This window comes from Notechis scutatus, chromosome 1, assembly GCF_049901735.1.
Source record: "Notechis scutatus isolate UNSWTSFEM ecotype Mainland chromosome 1, rNotScu1.2, whole genome shotgun sequence".
Lineage (NCBI taxonomy): Eukaryota > Metazoa > Chordata > Lepidosauria > Squamata > Elapidae > Notechis > Notechis scutatus.
Window position 1 is genome coordinate 114221648 of NC_142009.1, and position 17196 is coordinate 114238843.

The 17196-nt window shown below is 38.0% G+C and overlaps 2 protein-coding genes across 2 annotated transcripts; one reads left to right on the plus strand and one right to left on the minus strand.

The window, feature by feature from the left end:
- Nucleotides 1-1618: 1618 nt before the first annotated feature.
- PNRC1 (proline rich nuclear receptor coactivator 1) lies at nt 1619-4980 on the minus strand. The gene is made up of 2 exons (XM_026666547.2): nt 4369-4980; nt 1619-2670 (listed from the first exon to the last, which is right to left on the minus strand). The coding sequence occupies exons 1-2, from the start codon at nt 4801-4803 to the stop codon at nt 2236-2238; spliced, it is 870 nt and encodes a 289-aa protein (XP_026522332.1). The 5' UTR covers nt 4804-4980; the 3' UTR covers nt 1619-2235.
- A 413-nt stretch (nt 4981-5393) lies between these two features.
- On the plus strand, nt 5394-7736 carry LOC148132950 (BLOC-1-related complex subunit 6-like). The gene has a single exon (XM_087943621.1). It carries the CDS (start codon nt 5687-5689, stop codon nt 6188-6190), a length of 504 nt encoding a protein of 167 aa, XP_087799747.1. The 5' UTR covers nt 5394-5686; the 3' UTR covers nt 6191-7736.
- The last annotated feature ends 9460 nt before the right edge of the window (nt 7737-17196 follow it).

Genomic DNA, 17196 nt, shown 5'->3' on the forward strand with positions numbered 1-17196 from the left:
ATTGATCAGCCACAGATCATGAAGGCAACATGTATGAAATTTGGTAGACCTATAAGCAATATATGGTTTATACTATATGCCAAGGCCAAAATCATTGTTACAAGAAAAATATAGTCAAGACTGATACATGTCACATTCAGCAAGAATACAATTTACTTCCATTAGCTTGTAGTGACTCTTACAGTATATGAGAGCAGTACTTTGATCCTTTAGTGCGTTGTAATGAACTAAGTCAAGGATTACGTATACTGTACATTGTCTGCCTTTGTGAAAACATGCAGCTTTGAAATACTATCCCATCTGTCATTTTTCAAGCCTTTTGAAGTTTCTACAGAATGTTGCTTGTTGCTTTGGAAAATGTGACCAGAACTGGATTTATCCAAACCATTGTTTTATTCCACCTAAAAATATATTGAACATGAAGGATGATTTCTACCAAAATGGGCTAAACTGTAGTTCTATTAAACAAAGATTCTTGTTACATATTTAGCAAAATATAGTTTTCATGGGGCCTAGATATAGCACTAGGTGTGTGCAATGCTATTCGATCCAGAGGGTAAGGTGCTTGTGTGGAGATATCAAGTAGCATTTGTTGGCACTTCCTGAAATGAAATGTACAATATTTATTTCTGGGATTTTACAGCAGCCTGAAGCAGTCTTGGAAAAATAAAAGGTTCTAAGGAATTGTTGCCAGTTGCCACACAACTGTGTACCACAAAGCATCTTTCCTCAAAGTATGGAATAGTTCTAACAACAATGTTTTTCTTATTAAAATCAGTGCTAACTGTATTTCAGGGCTGGGGTTAATGTTCTTTGTCTTTATTGTAAATTAACCATACTGTAATATAACTTGGAAATAATTGTCTTTTTTGTTACTTCCGTATACAACTTGTACTGCTCCCAAAATGATAGTGTGCAGCTCATTGTTACAGAAACCGAACATCTCAGTTTTTTGTGACATTCCCTTTCATCTGTTCTGGAAGTTTTGTTTCTGGAAAATATACAAATTGTTCCCATAATGACACATTCCAGGTAAACATCATGTTATTTCTGAACGAGCTTGATAAGGAACAAGTAACTATATACAGCCTGCAGTTAATGTTGGGAATACTGCTGAAAAAAATACCATGAAGATGTGCTTGCATTTTCAGTAGTGTACAGAAGACATCTTCTTCCTTTAGATACATGATCAAGAGTCTCCTATTAATTATACAGAAGAGTACTGTACAGCCATATCTAAATTCAGCAAAATTAAATTTACCTGAGTAAATGGAAGAACTCTGACCTGCCTATCTCAGTTGCAGGAAAATATATGCTTTGTTTGGGGCCTTGGCTATTGTGTGTTTGTGTGTGTGACCATTAGGCCTCTAGGCCATTAGGACTATCACTGTTAAGGTTATGGAATACTGCATCAATGTGTCCGATATGCAATCTTCTTAATATAATGCAGTGAACTAATCATAAAAAGAAATATTGTAAAATACATTATTTAAGTTTCTAAATAATAATTCTAGCAGTTAGAAAATGTAACCTGTATTGCTGACATAAAATGCTTAGCATTTGATACTGCTTTTCAAGATTAAGCCAGACAGAAAACACATAAAAAATAACCACCAAGTAAGGGGGAGGCCAAATTTTTTTATTTAATTTTTTTTAAAAGTAGCCAATTATTTCTGGTAGATAGCACTGTTACCTATGTTAGATAATAAGTGCTACATTTCAGGTGTCAAATGCCAAAGTTTGTATGGAAGCTTGTATGGTGTAATTGAATTTAACTCCATATATTGTTTTCAAACAAATTCACATCTTTCTGAAAACTTATTTTTCAATAAAACATTGTGTGCCATGGACTGTAAAATTTTTTCCAGTAGTGCAACAGTAATGCTTTCACATTTCCATTTGAAAAGTAATAGATTTTTTTCCTTTGAAAAATCTTAATACCTTGTGCAAAATGTTGACAGATCTTTCCATGTGTCAAACACATTTTAAAAAGATGTCCATTATTATGTACAAAAGCCATCTACCGCATGGGCAATGTAAAATACATCCTTTCATAACAAAACTAAAATGTACCTCAAAATATGAATATACACATTACATGATATACATTATTTACATATCCATAAAAAATTAGAATACAGGTTTCTGTTTTTAAGACTAGTCAGTCCTTTGAACATCAAAATGTAACAAGGCTGGATTCAGATTGCTGGCATGTTCTTTGTCAGTATCCAGAAGCTATGCTTGAACTTTTAAGAGTGTCTTTAAATGGACTGCCATCATCTTCCTGTTTTGGTCAGAAAATTCAACAGTGCTCCCAACCCAGTGACTGGGAGGCTTTGGAAGGACACTGGGTGAAGGAGGATCACTAAATTTTGCCCCAGCGTAACTTTCTTTTTGGTTAGCTTCTGTCACAAAAATAGATTTCTTTGCTTTAAAATTTTCTGTATTTTTCAAAGGCTTTTTCTCCTGCCTTTTAATGAGTTCAGATGATAATGATTCTTGCCAAAATGTATTTTCACACTTTTTTGTAGATGGAAATTTATTTAGTGGTATGTTACATTTACTCCTCTGTCTGTTACTCTTTGATTGGTCAGATAGATGCATATTGTGAACAGGCTGATTGTAAGGAAGCGGAATCTTCTCAGATTTTCCAATCCTGTTTTTGAACAACTGCAAAGATAGAAGATAATCTCATAAATATCTCTGACAATAATATGTAATCTCTTAATATTAAATAATCCTTTATCCAGTTAATCCTTTATTCTGTTACATGTTAGCTTAAAGTTCCATATAAAAATAAAAGTCTCACCTAGCTATAAATTGCCTGTTTGCACTTCACAATTGTTGTCAAATTGTTTATCCTTTTCCTTCATTTCCTGGTTTGCCTTCAGTTTGTAAACTAGTCAGGACCTGTCTCACTTTAGAGATAATAGTTTTTGAGATAGCACTTGTCTAAAAATCATAATTAAAAATTTAAATGGAAACAAGTAGAATTCTTAATACTAAATCTTAATACTAATCCTATACAGATGTATGCTTCAATCCAACTAATCTCAAGAATAAATTAGAGATTACTGCCTAAAAGGCTGAGGAATGCACTGCTACATGATATGAGAATCTTTACAATCAATCAGACCATTGCTGTTATTTTGTATATTCAACTTTTAAAACTCTGGATTAACAGAATAATGTAACTTCTCTAGCTAGCCAGAGGTTCCCACTGAAATGACAGATTACAGTTCTAAGGATCTGACGATTTCATAGCTGTAATACTGTTTTCTACAAAAATGTATATTCTCAAGAACACATTTTAAAATAAATAATGTCCCTAAGTGAAAAACAGTGTCAGTTAAAACTAAGGTACTATAAGTCCTCAACTTGCAACAGCTCATTTAATGACTGTTCCCCATGGTCACATGATCAAAATTCAGTCTCTTGGCAACTGACTCATTTATGCCAGTTGCCATGTCCCTGAGTTACCTGATCCCCTTTTGCCACCTGACAAGCAGAGTCATTGGGGAAGTCAGATTCACATAACCATGTTACTAACTACATCTGCAATGATTCACTTAACGGTTGCCAGAAAAGCCCTAGAACTGGACAAAACTCACTTAACAAGTGTCTCGCTTAACAAATTTTGCGCTCCATTGTGAGGCCTACCTATATAAACCATCCGATTATACTACGTTGCAAACGCGATAAAGATCTCGGGAGGGGGAAAACTACGAAAATGGAAGAGCCCTCAGCAGGAAAGAGTGGATTTTCCGTAAGCTCTCCCTAAGGCCTGGAAGATCGGGGTGGGTGGGTGTCAAGCTTAAAAACATTCAGACTAGTTGCCTGCCAGGATGAAGCATAAGCCACAAGGGCCCTTCTGTAACTACGTCTTCCAAATCAAAGTCATACTCATACATCATATACAAGATTAAGAGAAGCTCAAATCGAACAATTCAAATTGACAGGTAACTCCCCTCTCCGGATTTTTTTTTGGGGGGGGAGGGGGCGGCATTTTCTCGGTAAACAAGCGCTCCCCGCCCCCCCACAGCGGGCACTGCGAAGTGAAACCGAATCATCTGCCTCCGCCACGGAGGCGGCCCGCCCTCCCCCGTTTCCTATTGGTCAGGGCCTTCGCGTCGCTCTGCCGCTTTCGCCTGAGCCCAGGGGCCGACTCCGTCTGTTGCTGGGCGCAGGCTCGAAGCCGATTGGCGCGCCCTTTCCACCTATCCGCGCCCGTGGAATCTCCCTGCGGCGGCTGGCTTGATGTAACGGAAACTCGGCCCCGCCCGCCGAGCCTGGAGCGGACTCCGCGCGGCTCCTCCTTCGAGTTTCGAGCAAGAGCTGCTTTTCGGCCCTGTGGTTGGTTCGCCTCACCTCTTTTCTGAAGGGCTTGTTTGAAACGACCGGGGTCGTTCTTGGCGAAGGCGCCGGAGCTTCCTCGCCGGAACGTCCCGTTTCTAATCCAGAGTCTGACGAAGCGGTGGAGACTTCGCAGCGGTTGCGCGTCCCTTGCGCGGCGTTCCTTCGTCCCAAGCCGGCGCGGTGTTGCTGGAATTGCTGGTAGCAGCGACACTGTAAGAGGCCAGAGGGAGCAGAACGGATCTTCCCTCTTCGTCGCCTGACTCTCTTCAGCGATGGTCTTGCGCTACCGTTTGGTCCTAGTCCCGGACAGCAGCCGGGTTGGGGGCTTTCGCTGCTGTAGTCTGCCCGCAGGAGTCGTTGAAAAAGGGACGTAGGAAACGGACGATGGTCCTCAGTACCGTCTGACACCCGGGCTAGAAAGGGCGAAGGCGCTGTGGTAGTCACCATGGTGAAGGCTTAGAATATATGCGCAGCAGCGCAAGGGCAGGGAGGAGCAAGGGGGAGGGAAAACAAAAACAAAAAACCGGGGAAGGAGGGATGGGACTGCTGAGCCTCGGCCGGAGCCGAAGCTTCGCTGGTCGAAGCGAGCAGATCCTCTCTCAGGAGAACATGGCGGGGGAGTGAAGCGAGGAACCTCAACGCCCTACTGTTGTTACTCCGAGAAGGACCCGCCCTCTTCCCGTTGACCGCCAATCAGAACAAAGCGGCAGCGGGAGCTTCCGCCTCCTGTCCAATCAGCAGAGAGCTCGTTCGTTTACGGCATCCGCGAAACCAATCCGGGCAGGCGTAAAGCTTGCAAGGAGGTGGGACGGGGGTGTGTGTCACTCTTCAGAGTCCTTTAAAGCAGGGTCCCACCGCCGGTCCGCGGACCGTACCGGCCGCGGAACAAGCCTTACCGGCCGCTGGTTGCGGCCGCCATCTTTTGGTAAAAGCAATTTTCGTCAAAAGATGGCGGCGCCAGCTCTTTTCCGGTTCACCGGAAGTGATTTTCGTCAAAGATGGCGGCGCACACGCCGAACGCGCGGCCAGCTGTCCTTTTAAAAGTTTTCTGTGGGCCGTAGCAGCTCGTCGTGGTGGGCGGGGTGTGTCCTTTTGTCTAGAGACAGGCCGCCCTTCCGAATTCGGTAGAATTCTGAGTAAACAAGCCTAGGAGTGGCCCTGTGGGGCGGTGGCGGTGGCGGCGTCCAATCACAAGGACGGCAAGCTGCTTAAGCCCGCCTCTCATTTGTGTGAGCGCAAATCCGGAAGGAGGAGGAGAGTGGGAAGTGGTCGCCTGCCCAAGGAGAAGGAGTAAAGAGCGGGAAGTCCGAAGGAACGCCGGCGGCCGGCTATGGCAGAGGAAGAGGCGGCAGCAGTAATGTTGGTACCGCGAGGCCCGGAGACTGCGGGGTTGCTAGAGGAACGCGATGGTCCCGTGCGCCAGGAGGAGAGTCTTCCCCACTTGGTGGCCACCGGCTTAGATCATCAGCAGCAGCAGCAGGTCTGGCTGAGCTCTTGGATGGGTGCCTCCTGCCAAATTCCGGCTATCGATCCCAAGGCGCTGCAGGACTTGGCAAGTCTGGCCGTCCGGGTGGCGACGCAAGTAGAGGACCTGCTGCGAAACGTGCAAGGCGCCCTGCAGGCTCTGACGACCCTCAGCGTGGGCTGCATCCAGACCTACCGAGATGGGGTGGAGAGCCTGGGAGAGGCCGTAGACACAAGCATCCGTTCCATGTACACGCTCATGGCCCGCTGCGAGGAGCTGGATCTGGAGCTGCAGCCGGTACCGGCCCTGGCCAGATCCATCCGGGACATGAAGAGTGCGCTGGACAGACTGGAAGGCCTCTGCAAATAAGTCTACTGGGCTGCTTTTCCTGCTGGCCTCTCGGACCTTGAAGCTTGTCTCCAGCCAAGAATGCCTGTCTCTTAATAGGGTTGGTCCCTTTAATAAACAACCAGTTCTTCCTCAGTTTCTGCTCCCCTCTCTTGCAACAATGCCAGTCAAGAAGAACCCATAGTTTCCTTACACATAAGGGGTTCTGTAAAATCCTCCAAAACATTTAGTCTTGATAATAAATTGTATGTAGTCTGCTCCATATATGTTTAGTCAGAAATAAGTCCTAATGTGTTTGGTGAGGCATACGTGAAAATAAAAGATGCAAGATTTTAGTCTTGAATTGCCACACAATAGAATTCAATTCCTGAATAAATGTGTAAGTTGAACTGCAAACTGAATAAAACATGCTTTTTATTTGTAACTGTTTATGTAGGCATATATGACATTCTTAACTGCATCATTTTGTAGGCTTATTGAGATAAATTTGACAGAGGACAATGTTAATATCTAAACTTTGTTCACACAGAATTGTTTATATGAGCAATATTAGCATTTATCTTAACGTTTAATATTCATCTAAATTTCCAGGTAATTTTAATCTTGTTTTATAGGCTTATATTGGTTGAAGTTTGAAAATACTGGAAATAAAAGTGAAGCAACATCTATTTTCCGTATTCACAAATCAGCCAAGCCACATTACTTAGACTAAAATTCCTGCAGGGCAATGACATAATATTGAAAAGATGCAAAGTAATAACTGATTTGGGAATTTCTAGGGCTACAATCTGCCCTCATTTATGAACTGACTGAATGATGTTTAAGAAAGTCAACTATGTACAAATCCCAAGATGTGGCATAAAACATGATTTGCATATATGCTGAAACTAAGCAGGCTGATGGCTAGTAAGTGTTTGAATATGTTGTATGCAGCATGTTGGTGAGCATTGGTTGGTTTTTGGGATCAGCTTAGTCCTTCAGTAGAATCACAAGGACGACCAGGCAGGAGAGTTAAGGAGGAAGTGCTTCTTAATATATATTTAGTTTGGGAATTTATTGTCATTATTAGAGATGGACCTGGAATTTCAGCATAAATCTTGTCATGTATATAGTGATAATATTCTCCAGATTTTCTTGATTTAGTCACTTTAAAATGGGAAAATACTTTAAAAAGCAATAAAGATTTATCAAGAACCTACGTCATTGTTCATCATGCTAAAATGTATTACAGATTCTTTTCTAATTTCTGTACAGACCTGATATATAGTGCCTTGATTCCTATAGGAAGATGAAATGTAAATGTCTACTATTTTTTGATTCTGTCTATAATTACCTTGACAATGTTGTGACTGTTAGAAGTGGCTTCATCTCTCTAGTAATCTCTTTTGATCTAGAATTTGCTCTCAGGTACCAGTCATCTATGAAACATTAATTATTGACTTGTAAAACTATTAACAAAACAAATAATCTGTGTTGATAATGTTTACCATTTAAAACATTAACAAAATGGTAAAGTATGAACTGTGTTCTTGGGTTTTATTGTTGAAATAAAAAGTCTGAAATAAAAGATACCGCTTCTCTAAAAATGTTAGAGGTTTATGCCAACTTAAGGATCAAATCTCCACTGTACAAGCTTTTGTGCGGTCAGTTACATGGTGAATTGTAATAAATTTTGTTACTTTTCAAACCTTAAGTTTAAATGTTATAAAACAGAAGCATGGTACTGTAAGTTTACTGCAGAAATTCAACATACAGTAGTTGCTAATTTGGAAACAGCTGTTTTCCTATTCTATTAGAACTTTATAGTTAAAGCCATATTACATAGATAAAAGGTGAATATTTTATTAATAGGGTTTAGAATAAAACCTTTCATAATCATGCTTTTTTAATCTGGTAAGTTTTTCAGATATCGTTAATATCTCTAACTTAGTTATTATCCTAATCCTGTAGTTAGAAAGTATTTTGATACTTTGTAGTTGGTTGTGTTTGCTAAAGATACTAACCTCTTAAACCAAATTTCTGGAGTCACCCAACATACCTAGTAAAGTACTATAAACTAATCATAGGACCTTGGTTTGCACAACAGACTAAAATACACTATGGTTGGCTAGTTTGTGGTTCAATGTGAGTACTGTTTTTGAGTTATACTCTGGCAATGGAGAGCATGTGAACATGTGTCACAACATGCAGAAACATTTTTTAACAATAATTAAAGCGGTTACGCTGTTGCAAAGCTGACGTGGGATGAAAATGGCTTCCGGCTATCCCCGCAGGCCTGTATGTGTGCAACTGCTTTGCTTTCAGGACAGCCAGGTACAGCTTACAAAGCAGCCATCTGTGCTTTGCAAAACCACTGCTGCTCTGATAATTCAAAAAGAGGGGTTTTGCGCATAACCATCCATGTGAAATACACAGCACTAGTTTATAGCTTCACCATCTTTTTGTGATACCGGCTCGCTGAATGAATGCTCACTAAAATCCAAACCTCAGCACAACCAAGGGCCATGTGTGCTAGAATGCTGAGAAAATATTCATAACATCTGGAAAATTTAAAGTTGATGAAGGATGGATCAACATATATTTATTTTCAACTGAGTAAATTATGATTTAAAAAAAAAAAAACCATACAATTGCTGTTGGCTTTTTTGTTCCATAATATTTTGTTAATAAAAATAAAAGGTAAAAAATCCCAAAGTGTATGTATTTGGGGTTTTTTGCTGGCATTTTTATTTAATAAAAAGATGTTAAAAACTAAAAAATTCAGTAAATATTTTAGGTTACATCCTTTCAGCAAGAATTAATATTTTTTAAAATGTCCTCATTGCATTATATTGTTGCAGATACAATGAAATTGATGCTTTATTTTAATATATTTGTTCCATTTAGGTAAGAAGCAATTGCATGTATTTTCTGTATTTAATATTTTCAGATGTTTATTTTCTTTTAAAATTTAGCTCATGGGGAGTTGGAGAAAGAAAATGGGCTTATAGTCAAAAGACTTGCTGTTCAATTTAAGAAAAACAAACATACAGCTCCAACAATTCAGTGCTTTGCAGAATTGATTAATATAGATCAACTAGGGGTAACTGTAATGATTAATGCCTTGAATTTATCAGTATATGTATAATATGTAAATATCTGTCTTGTATATTTTTTTTCATCTATTTCTCTTTCGTAATTTTATAATTTGTTGCAGTTCTTGTTTTTGTATTTAATTAATTGAAAAGCCCCAAAACATAAACAAGAGGTATGAACATAGTTGGTTAGGAAACCGAATTTTAGTATAATTTATTGTAGACAGAAACATTCTTTTTCTAACAAAATTACCAGAATGACACAGAACAAACATAGTTTCACCAACACAGCTAGTCTCATTTTACTTTCCTTGCCCAAAGCATTTAAGCTTCAGTTTTTATGTTCTGTTGTGTTTATGGCAAAATCCTTGTTTACCTCTGTTTCACGGTAGAAAGAATGCAGCTCACGCAGTTATTTCTGCCTTAAGGGTAAAAATAATGCTGTTCTTTATGTTCTTATATTGTAGTGGTGCGCGGGGGTGGGGTGGATGGGAAGGCAGATCATCCAGTGAAGGTTTTGGGTTTTGCCTTGGAAAGGATGAAATCAGGAACAAGCTCACAGTTAAACAATCATGTCCTTAGATGTCTATGACTTTTATGTTGTTGAGAGCATATAATAGAACCACCATTGTAATATTTTTTCTTTTTTCCCCATCTTGGCTTATTCTACATGCAATCCTTGTTTGACTCGTTGCCAAATACAGTTCTTTGTCTCTACTATAATCATTTGTATTGCTGACCTTTCTCCTTTTCCATTGGCGATGCTGTGACCTATTTTCAAGACACCACTGTTCCTATGCTCAACAGCTCTGCAATGATTCTTTTCCAGGCCAGAAAAGCAATTTATATATATAAAAAGCTGACATAAGCATTTTAGTGGTTTTGAATATTTATCTTGCCAGGGGCGAGTTTGTGGTAGACAAAATGGCAACAGACTTTCTCTGGATTTTATGCAGTACGGAACATTGCAATTGAACCAGAAACATTGATAGAATGGCCCATTTCAGCCATAAAGTTCACTGGGGGATTTTTAGAGCTAGTTGCTGTTGTCCAGTTTACTGTGCATAATGTAACAACTGTGAGATTGAAAATGTGAAATGTTATCCTGAAATTCACAAAAGAATTAATAGCATAATAAATTATTATTCAGGTATTTCCCCTAGAATCTAAGATTTGCCCAAGAAAAAAGCTAAGCCCTCCTCTGGATCTTTCTTTACAATAATACCGATAACTAAACCATCTTTATTTGGTAAAGAGATTGGAGGATCATGCGAGGGTACATATTTTGGTGACTTTTATTTTGTCCTTATTTTTAAAAATTGTATTATTTTCTCATTTATGCAGTGTCTATTTCTAGCTCATTGCTGTTAGAATTGTGTATCTGCGTGCCATGCACTAAATAATTGCATGCATGTGTCTCTCAGTGTAGCCTACTGCTAATTTTTGTAGCACCAAGCTTTTATCTGAAGCTGGGACTGAGGCAATATAAACTCAAATGTTTGGTATGGCTGTCATGCTGCCGGGAAAAAGAACGGCCTCAAAAATCTAGAATTGTGTTTTTATCAGAGAATGAGATGGTAGGCTTTGTTGGCATTTTGAGGCTCTTTAGTTATTTGACAAGCAAAAACATGTAGCAAACCTCAATTATATAGGAAAAGCAGCTGGAAAAAAATAACTGATCAAGGGTTTGTCTGCTATAAATTAAAGGCTGTTATAAGACAGAACATTAAGCAGCTGCTGCCTAGACTTGCTCTTGAAAATTGTAAGCAGGAACGTGGATGACTCAGTCTCATGTGATGTGCAGAGAGAGATGATGTAATGAGTGATACACATGATTTCCCAGGAGAGCAACACACACACACACACACACACACACACACACACACACACACGGTGGGGCTAATGTTCCTTCTATTCATGGTGGACAAATAAAAGAATAATAATGGCAACGTTATGCCTACACCTTTCTCTGTTGTTAGTCAATTCAAATTCTAACTTCCTATATTCACACAACAAAAGGGAGGTAATGCAGATTTATGATGAAAATATATTGATTAATATTGATTAATCACATGAATGCTTTATTTTGTGGGAGGGAACTAAATGTTCTTTGGATTTAAAGATAGATTTTTCTGGAAAAATCTACATGAAATATTGATGGGTGCTGACGTAGATTAGATCTGCGTAAAGCACTTAGTGGTGAAAAAAATAGTACACATTTTCTATCGGAGACCACAAAGTGGTACCACTGAATAGATTCTGTCCAGTGTGTAACAGAACTGAGAATTAAGAATTGGACTGAGAAGCATCAGTTCTGGATCTGTACAGGTTTCTTTTGACTCATTTTCTGATAAGAACATTTCACAGTAAAATATTCAGAATCTTTACTAAGGACAAAGGTGAGTAGAATGAATACACGAATGACATTTCTCATACCCTCTTGAAATTTCTGAAAGTCTGCTTTTTATTATGGTCTTTGTGAATCAGTTCTTGGATGACACTGTGAAAACCACTTTAGGAGGCTAGATCATAAATTATCATATATATAATTTAGCTTAAGATTTATATCCTGATTTCCCCCTAGTACTCAAGGTAGCTTATGAAGAATTGCTACCTCAAGTCGGGCTGAAAAATAGTAACTGGCTAGAGTCATCCAATATGTTTCCATGGCTGTGGTCCTAGTCCAATATTGATCAATGCACATGTATATGTACAAACACACATACACAGACCTTCCCTTCCTTCCTTCCCTTCCCTCCTTCCCTCCCTCTTTCCTATTATTCTATTTTTGATGATCTTCTGACAAAGTTTTACAAGTTTTGTGTTGTTTCAAAAACTTTCAAAAACTTTATAACTTAGCCAGCATTATCTCTCAGCCTTTGTCTTGTACGTAGTTTTTAATCTTACTTTCTCACCCAGAATTCATCTTTCTTGAGGAAAATAGCTATATAATTATTCTGTTATTCTCAATATATTCATATTCAATGCTATGGTATCCTATAGATATGTGAATACTGTAAATGTTTAAGATGCTATGTCAAGAATATAGCAAGATTATAAAATCTGTAAGAAAATCCACTATTAGTAAGAGGTCAGTGTCATACGTAGCATTTTATTTGTACAGGGATTTTTTTAAACTTTGAACTTTTTGCTGAACAAGGGAGCGGGAAGTATTTGGAGCAGTTGTACATTAACAGCCCGGAGTTTCCTGTTTGAGTTAACATAAATGAGAAGTGACACTGCATTGCATGTGAATGATTACTGGCATTTACGTAGTACTGGGAGTTGGTTACAACATGTGTCAGCAAAAGAGGGAGGCATTTTCTCTTGGCTTTACGGAAAATATGTGATAAGACTTTAGAACACTGCCTCGAAACTACCTTTCTTCCAGCCACAATTTTCTTTTTTTAAGAAACAGGAAGATCATGGATCAAAACGACCTAGTTTTTGTCTCCAGTCAATACACTATGGAACTTCTATATAGGGATTTATTTGCTTTGGCAAATTTAGGAAACATACAGCTTTAAGGGAGAACACTTTCAAATTGAACTGTAATGGTCATGACACACAATAGATGAAAAAGAACCAGGAAGGCAAATTTTGTTTAGCTATAGAAACTAACACCTGTGAAATGTTTTCTTTTAATTGGAGGAAATTCAAATGTTATTATGCCTGGGTATTGTTTTTTTTTCACATTGGCATCATTCCACTCTGGTTGTTACACTGAGTAATCATAATTTGATTCGCCATTATGTGAATGGTCTTTTTACAACTGATCAAATTAATGGAATGAATGTTGTTGGATTGCATTGAGATACCTTTTTTTGCCATAGTTTATATGCACTCATATTTATTCTATTTTACCTGAAAATTGACAAGCTTCTTCCCATGCTGAATAGTTAAGTTAAAATACTGTGTTTGTCTTGAAGTTTGGTGGTTCAAGAGCCATACTGCAATTTACCAATTTACTAGAAATCTCTCCAGTTCTATTCATTTACCACTCCACTGCTTTTTCACACTCAGTTGTACATATTTCTACAGACATCTCCCTGCTTTCTTCAGTGGCACTAATGTTTCTTTGACATTTTTCTTGTTAGTTCATCCTCTGATTCCACCAAACACATCCACAGAAATCTGTATTTACATTTCTATCAATACTGAAAAATAAATAAAATTCTGAGTAGCATTCATTCAGCCACGCAGTTTACTTTCCTTTTCCTTTGTGAGTCATGCCTCATAATAGTGCTGACAGGTGCATGACCTCTCAAAGAAGTAAATAAAACTTTTTAGTGGGCTGAATGGAAACTATTCAGAGTTTTTATTTCTGTGTGTGTACAGAGTGTACTGCTCCTTATTCATGATTGGTTTCTTAGAATTGGTTTTCTTTTTATTTAACTGCATTTATATAGCTTAGGTTTGATTCACTACATTATTTATTTGTTTATTTATATTTATTATATTTCTTTGTTTACTTTAGTTAGGTTTAGTCTAGTCTTAGTTTAGTTGTTTAGGTTTAAGACATTGAATTCATGGAGACATTCCTATACTATGCAGTGAAAGCCCTCTTTGAGGTAAGAGAGCCTCTATTTTATTTATTTAGTTACTTGTCAACTTGCATGTCTGATTCTAGGATGTAGGATTCAAAGAGGTAACACGATAGGTAGCATGACATAAATAATAGTAATAAGAAATTAAAGGAATCTAGGAACAAGCAAAAATAATTTTAGAACAGTTTTTAGAATAACTTTTGAACCTGAATATTTTAAAAATATTGGTACATCTTCTTCCAGGCCCTGAATTGTGTTAATATCTTTAATTTAAATGCATCCACAAGACAGCCAGAAAAGCTGGGAAACATGACTCTGTGGCCTTGCTTAGGGCGCACAGAAAAGTACATACTCATGGGGCTGGAAAACTGTATGGATTGAAAAAGGGCCTTTGAATTGGGAAGGAAAATGGCAGAAACAAATATTAGCATGTTAAACCATGGGTTTGATCCCATGGCCACAGTCATGCAGCACAGCACATCTAGTGCCTGCATGGAGTCAAGAAGTAATTGAGATAGTCTCTTATGTGCTTATGTACTTATGAGCACATTATATCAGTTGTATCATGTGTAGGCTAGACACGTTCTCTATCTTCTTTAGCAATTTTTATATGGAAGTTGTTGAAAAAGTGGTGGGACTCAAGACTTAGGGAGAAACTGCATTGGTTGCCCCTAGTGGATGACAGCCTCAGGACCTACTTGGGGAAGTTCTAGGTTCTTTTACATTTCTAGGGGCCTTCAATATTATTAAGCAAAATATCCTGGACTGTTTACAAGGGTTGGAAGTTGAGAGCAAGTAGTGATTCTGCTACTTCCTTAGTGGATAGTCCAGTTGATAAAAATAAGGGAGGAGACATCCAGTGGCTGCTCACTTGAGTACATGAAATTGCTGAAGGGAGGTCATCCATCAGTTTGGGATCCAGTATTACTGATACACTGATGATCACCAATTGCATATCCCTGGGATGTTCCAGGGATAGGGTGACCTCGTATTTGGGGGCTGTTAGGCTCAAAATGAACAGACTGAGATTGAATCCTATGTTTGCTCAAACCCAGCCCTCCACCTCTCAGTTTAACATCACTACACACAACAGTGATACCAGAACAGTACATGTACCAATATCTTCTGTGATAATCAGCCCAGAACCATATCAGAGCAAACTGACGCAGACTAGCTGATTTAATAGTAGTTTTGTACCACTGACTCTATATGAATTCTTCTTAATTTACAAACAGCTGCATAAAATCCATGCAATTAGTAGTCAAGAGGCTCAGAGTCACACTAAACTAGAGATGGGAGGATCCGAGCCTCTGACCATGTCATCAACATGATCTTGGAGGCTCTGTCAATTGTTCATACAGCAAGGTTTATATTGGAAGAAGAGGGCTGTTATAACATCACTAATGGCAGACCAACTAAAGGCAACTTCAGGTGTCCCTGCAGCTGGCTAGAGGCAACATTCAGATGATGTCATGAGGATTGTTGCTTAACAGTAGTTAGTGAGAGTCTTCAGGCTATTAAAAAAAATATGGATACAATCTGCCAAATTTGTAGCTATAGAAATCTGCTATTATTTCTCTCACATCAATTTCAACACAGACACCTCCCCAGTAAATGACAAATAAATAAAACCCCAAGCAAATTCAGTTTCAGCTCCTATCATAGTAGCCTGATTTAATTTTACAGAAAATAGTCTGCTGCTACTACAGAGGCAGAGCAGGTAAAAATGAACCCTTTTCACAAATAATGTATATCCAAGTGGGTTTGTTGACCCTCTCCTATGATTATTTCCAAGCAGCAACATTTCCAGAAATTTATATACATTAAGAATTCAAATAAAATTTTAATATAGTTCCTTCCAGATCCCAGTTTCGAGATATAAGAGTTTTTCTCAACATATATTTCATAGTTTTTCACATATAAATGTGTTGAAAAGGTAAATAATACAATTTTCAAAACATTATGTATTTTTATTTAACAGAAAAGTGATCATACAAAATTCAATGGTGAAAATCAATTTTGCAACACACAATGTTTATTGAGGAATCCCACCCACAGATAGAAGTGGAAGTGCAGTAAGTATTATGATAGGTTTGGTTTATTGTCTGTATGATCAAATTTGCACATCCACATTTTCCTTGCTGTTTGGAGGGCTGGGAGATAATCCATTCGACTGACAGCTATATTGTAAGTGAATGGGATCCTACTTTCAGAAAGCTTTAAAAAATCAAATCAAATCGAAGAGCACAGCTGAAATTCGTATTTAAAGTCCAAGGTGAGATCTACTTTTTTCAATGGAAGTACTTCTGGAAATGGTGCTAAATTAAGATTTAATGTTTGAGTATTTCAGGGTTAACTTACATTTTGTTACATATCTGCACTGTTGCTACCACAATGTAATCATCCATCATTAAAATGCGACAGAGTGAGAAGATGAAATTTTCAAACAAATTCTAAGATTATTTCCAGGAGTTCCCAGGTATACTTATTCAAAAATGTTTAACCAAATGTTTAAATGTTTAAAGATGAGATGCCATGTTTATTGGACAAATGTGAAATATATTTTCACATATAAAAAGGGAAATTATTATACTGAGAGGTCATTGATTTGTAGGAAATTCATAGAGTCATGGGGAAAAAATGAAAAACATTTCTCTCTGAATTTTTTGTGGTGTTTTGCTGAGATTTTCAAATTCTGCAGAATTCTATACCAGGGATGCAGAAGAGTCAAGGACATCCCATAATTGGACTATATTATTCAACCATGAAATAAGAGATTTTAGACAGAATGTGCTCTCTCATGGCATTTGAAATAAAATTTAGATGACCTGTCTTTATATGCTTGGCTGAATTATTCCAAAAGCAAATGTGATGGAAAATTTTGCTAGTAATCTGCCTGATAATTTCTGTCAAAAAGTTATTCATTAGCTTGAATTATTTTGTATTGCAATTTGGCTAGTTTTGATTGGACAAAAATGTTATTTGATAAATAATTTAATGTTAAGGTTTTTTTTACTGAAAAACTTATTTTTTTAAAAAATGAATATATTGTTTCTCTTCAAATACAGTCTTCAAATAGAGGATCGAACTAATGTAATTCTGTTCTAACCTACTTGCTTTTAATCTATTTTAGTGAATATTTCAAAAGTTCAAAGATACCTGCAGTCTTTTTGGGGAACTCTGTGATGACTTGGGGTGTGGCACAAAGGCAATTCAGCTAGAGTATAAGTATGGATCCCTTTATTAGCTCCAACTTTGCCCACAACATCCCGGTTACCTTCCAGTCTGGAGAAAAAACTCTCCCACGAACCTGCAACAGCCTTTGGCTGAAGATATTCCAATCCAAACATTGTAAACAAAAAACTTTAAATTATAAATCCAACAAGGCAAAATAAGTAATAAACCA

Bases quoted from the DNA above. Each gene is read 5' to 3' on its own strand.
- PNRC1 (XM_026666547.2), bottom strand. From the start codon at position 4,803: ATGGTGACTACCACAGCGCCTTCGCCCTTTCTAGCCCGGGTGTCAGAC. The intron at 2,671-4,368 runs GTGAGGCGAACC...CTATCTTTGCAG, and splicing joins ACAAGCCCTTCAGAAAAGAG to TTGTTCAAAAACAGGATTGG.
- LOC148132950 (XM_087943621.1), top strand. From the start codon at position 5,687: ATGGCAGAGGAAGAGGCGGCAGCAGTAATGTTGGTACCGCGAGGCCCG.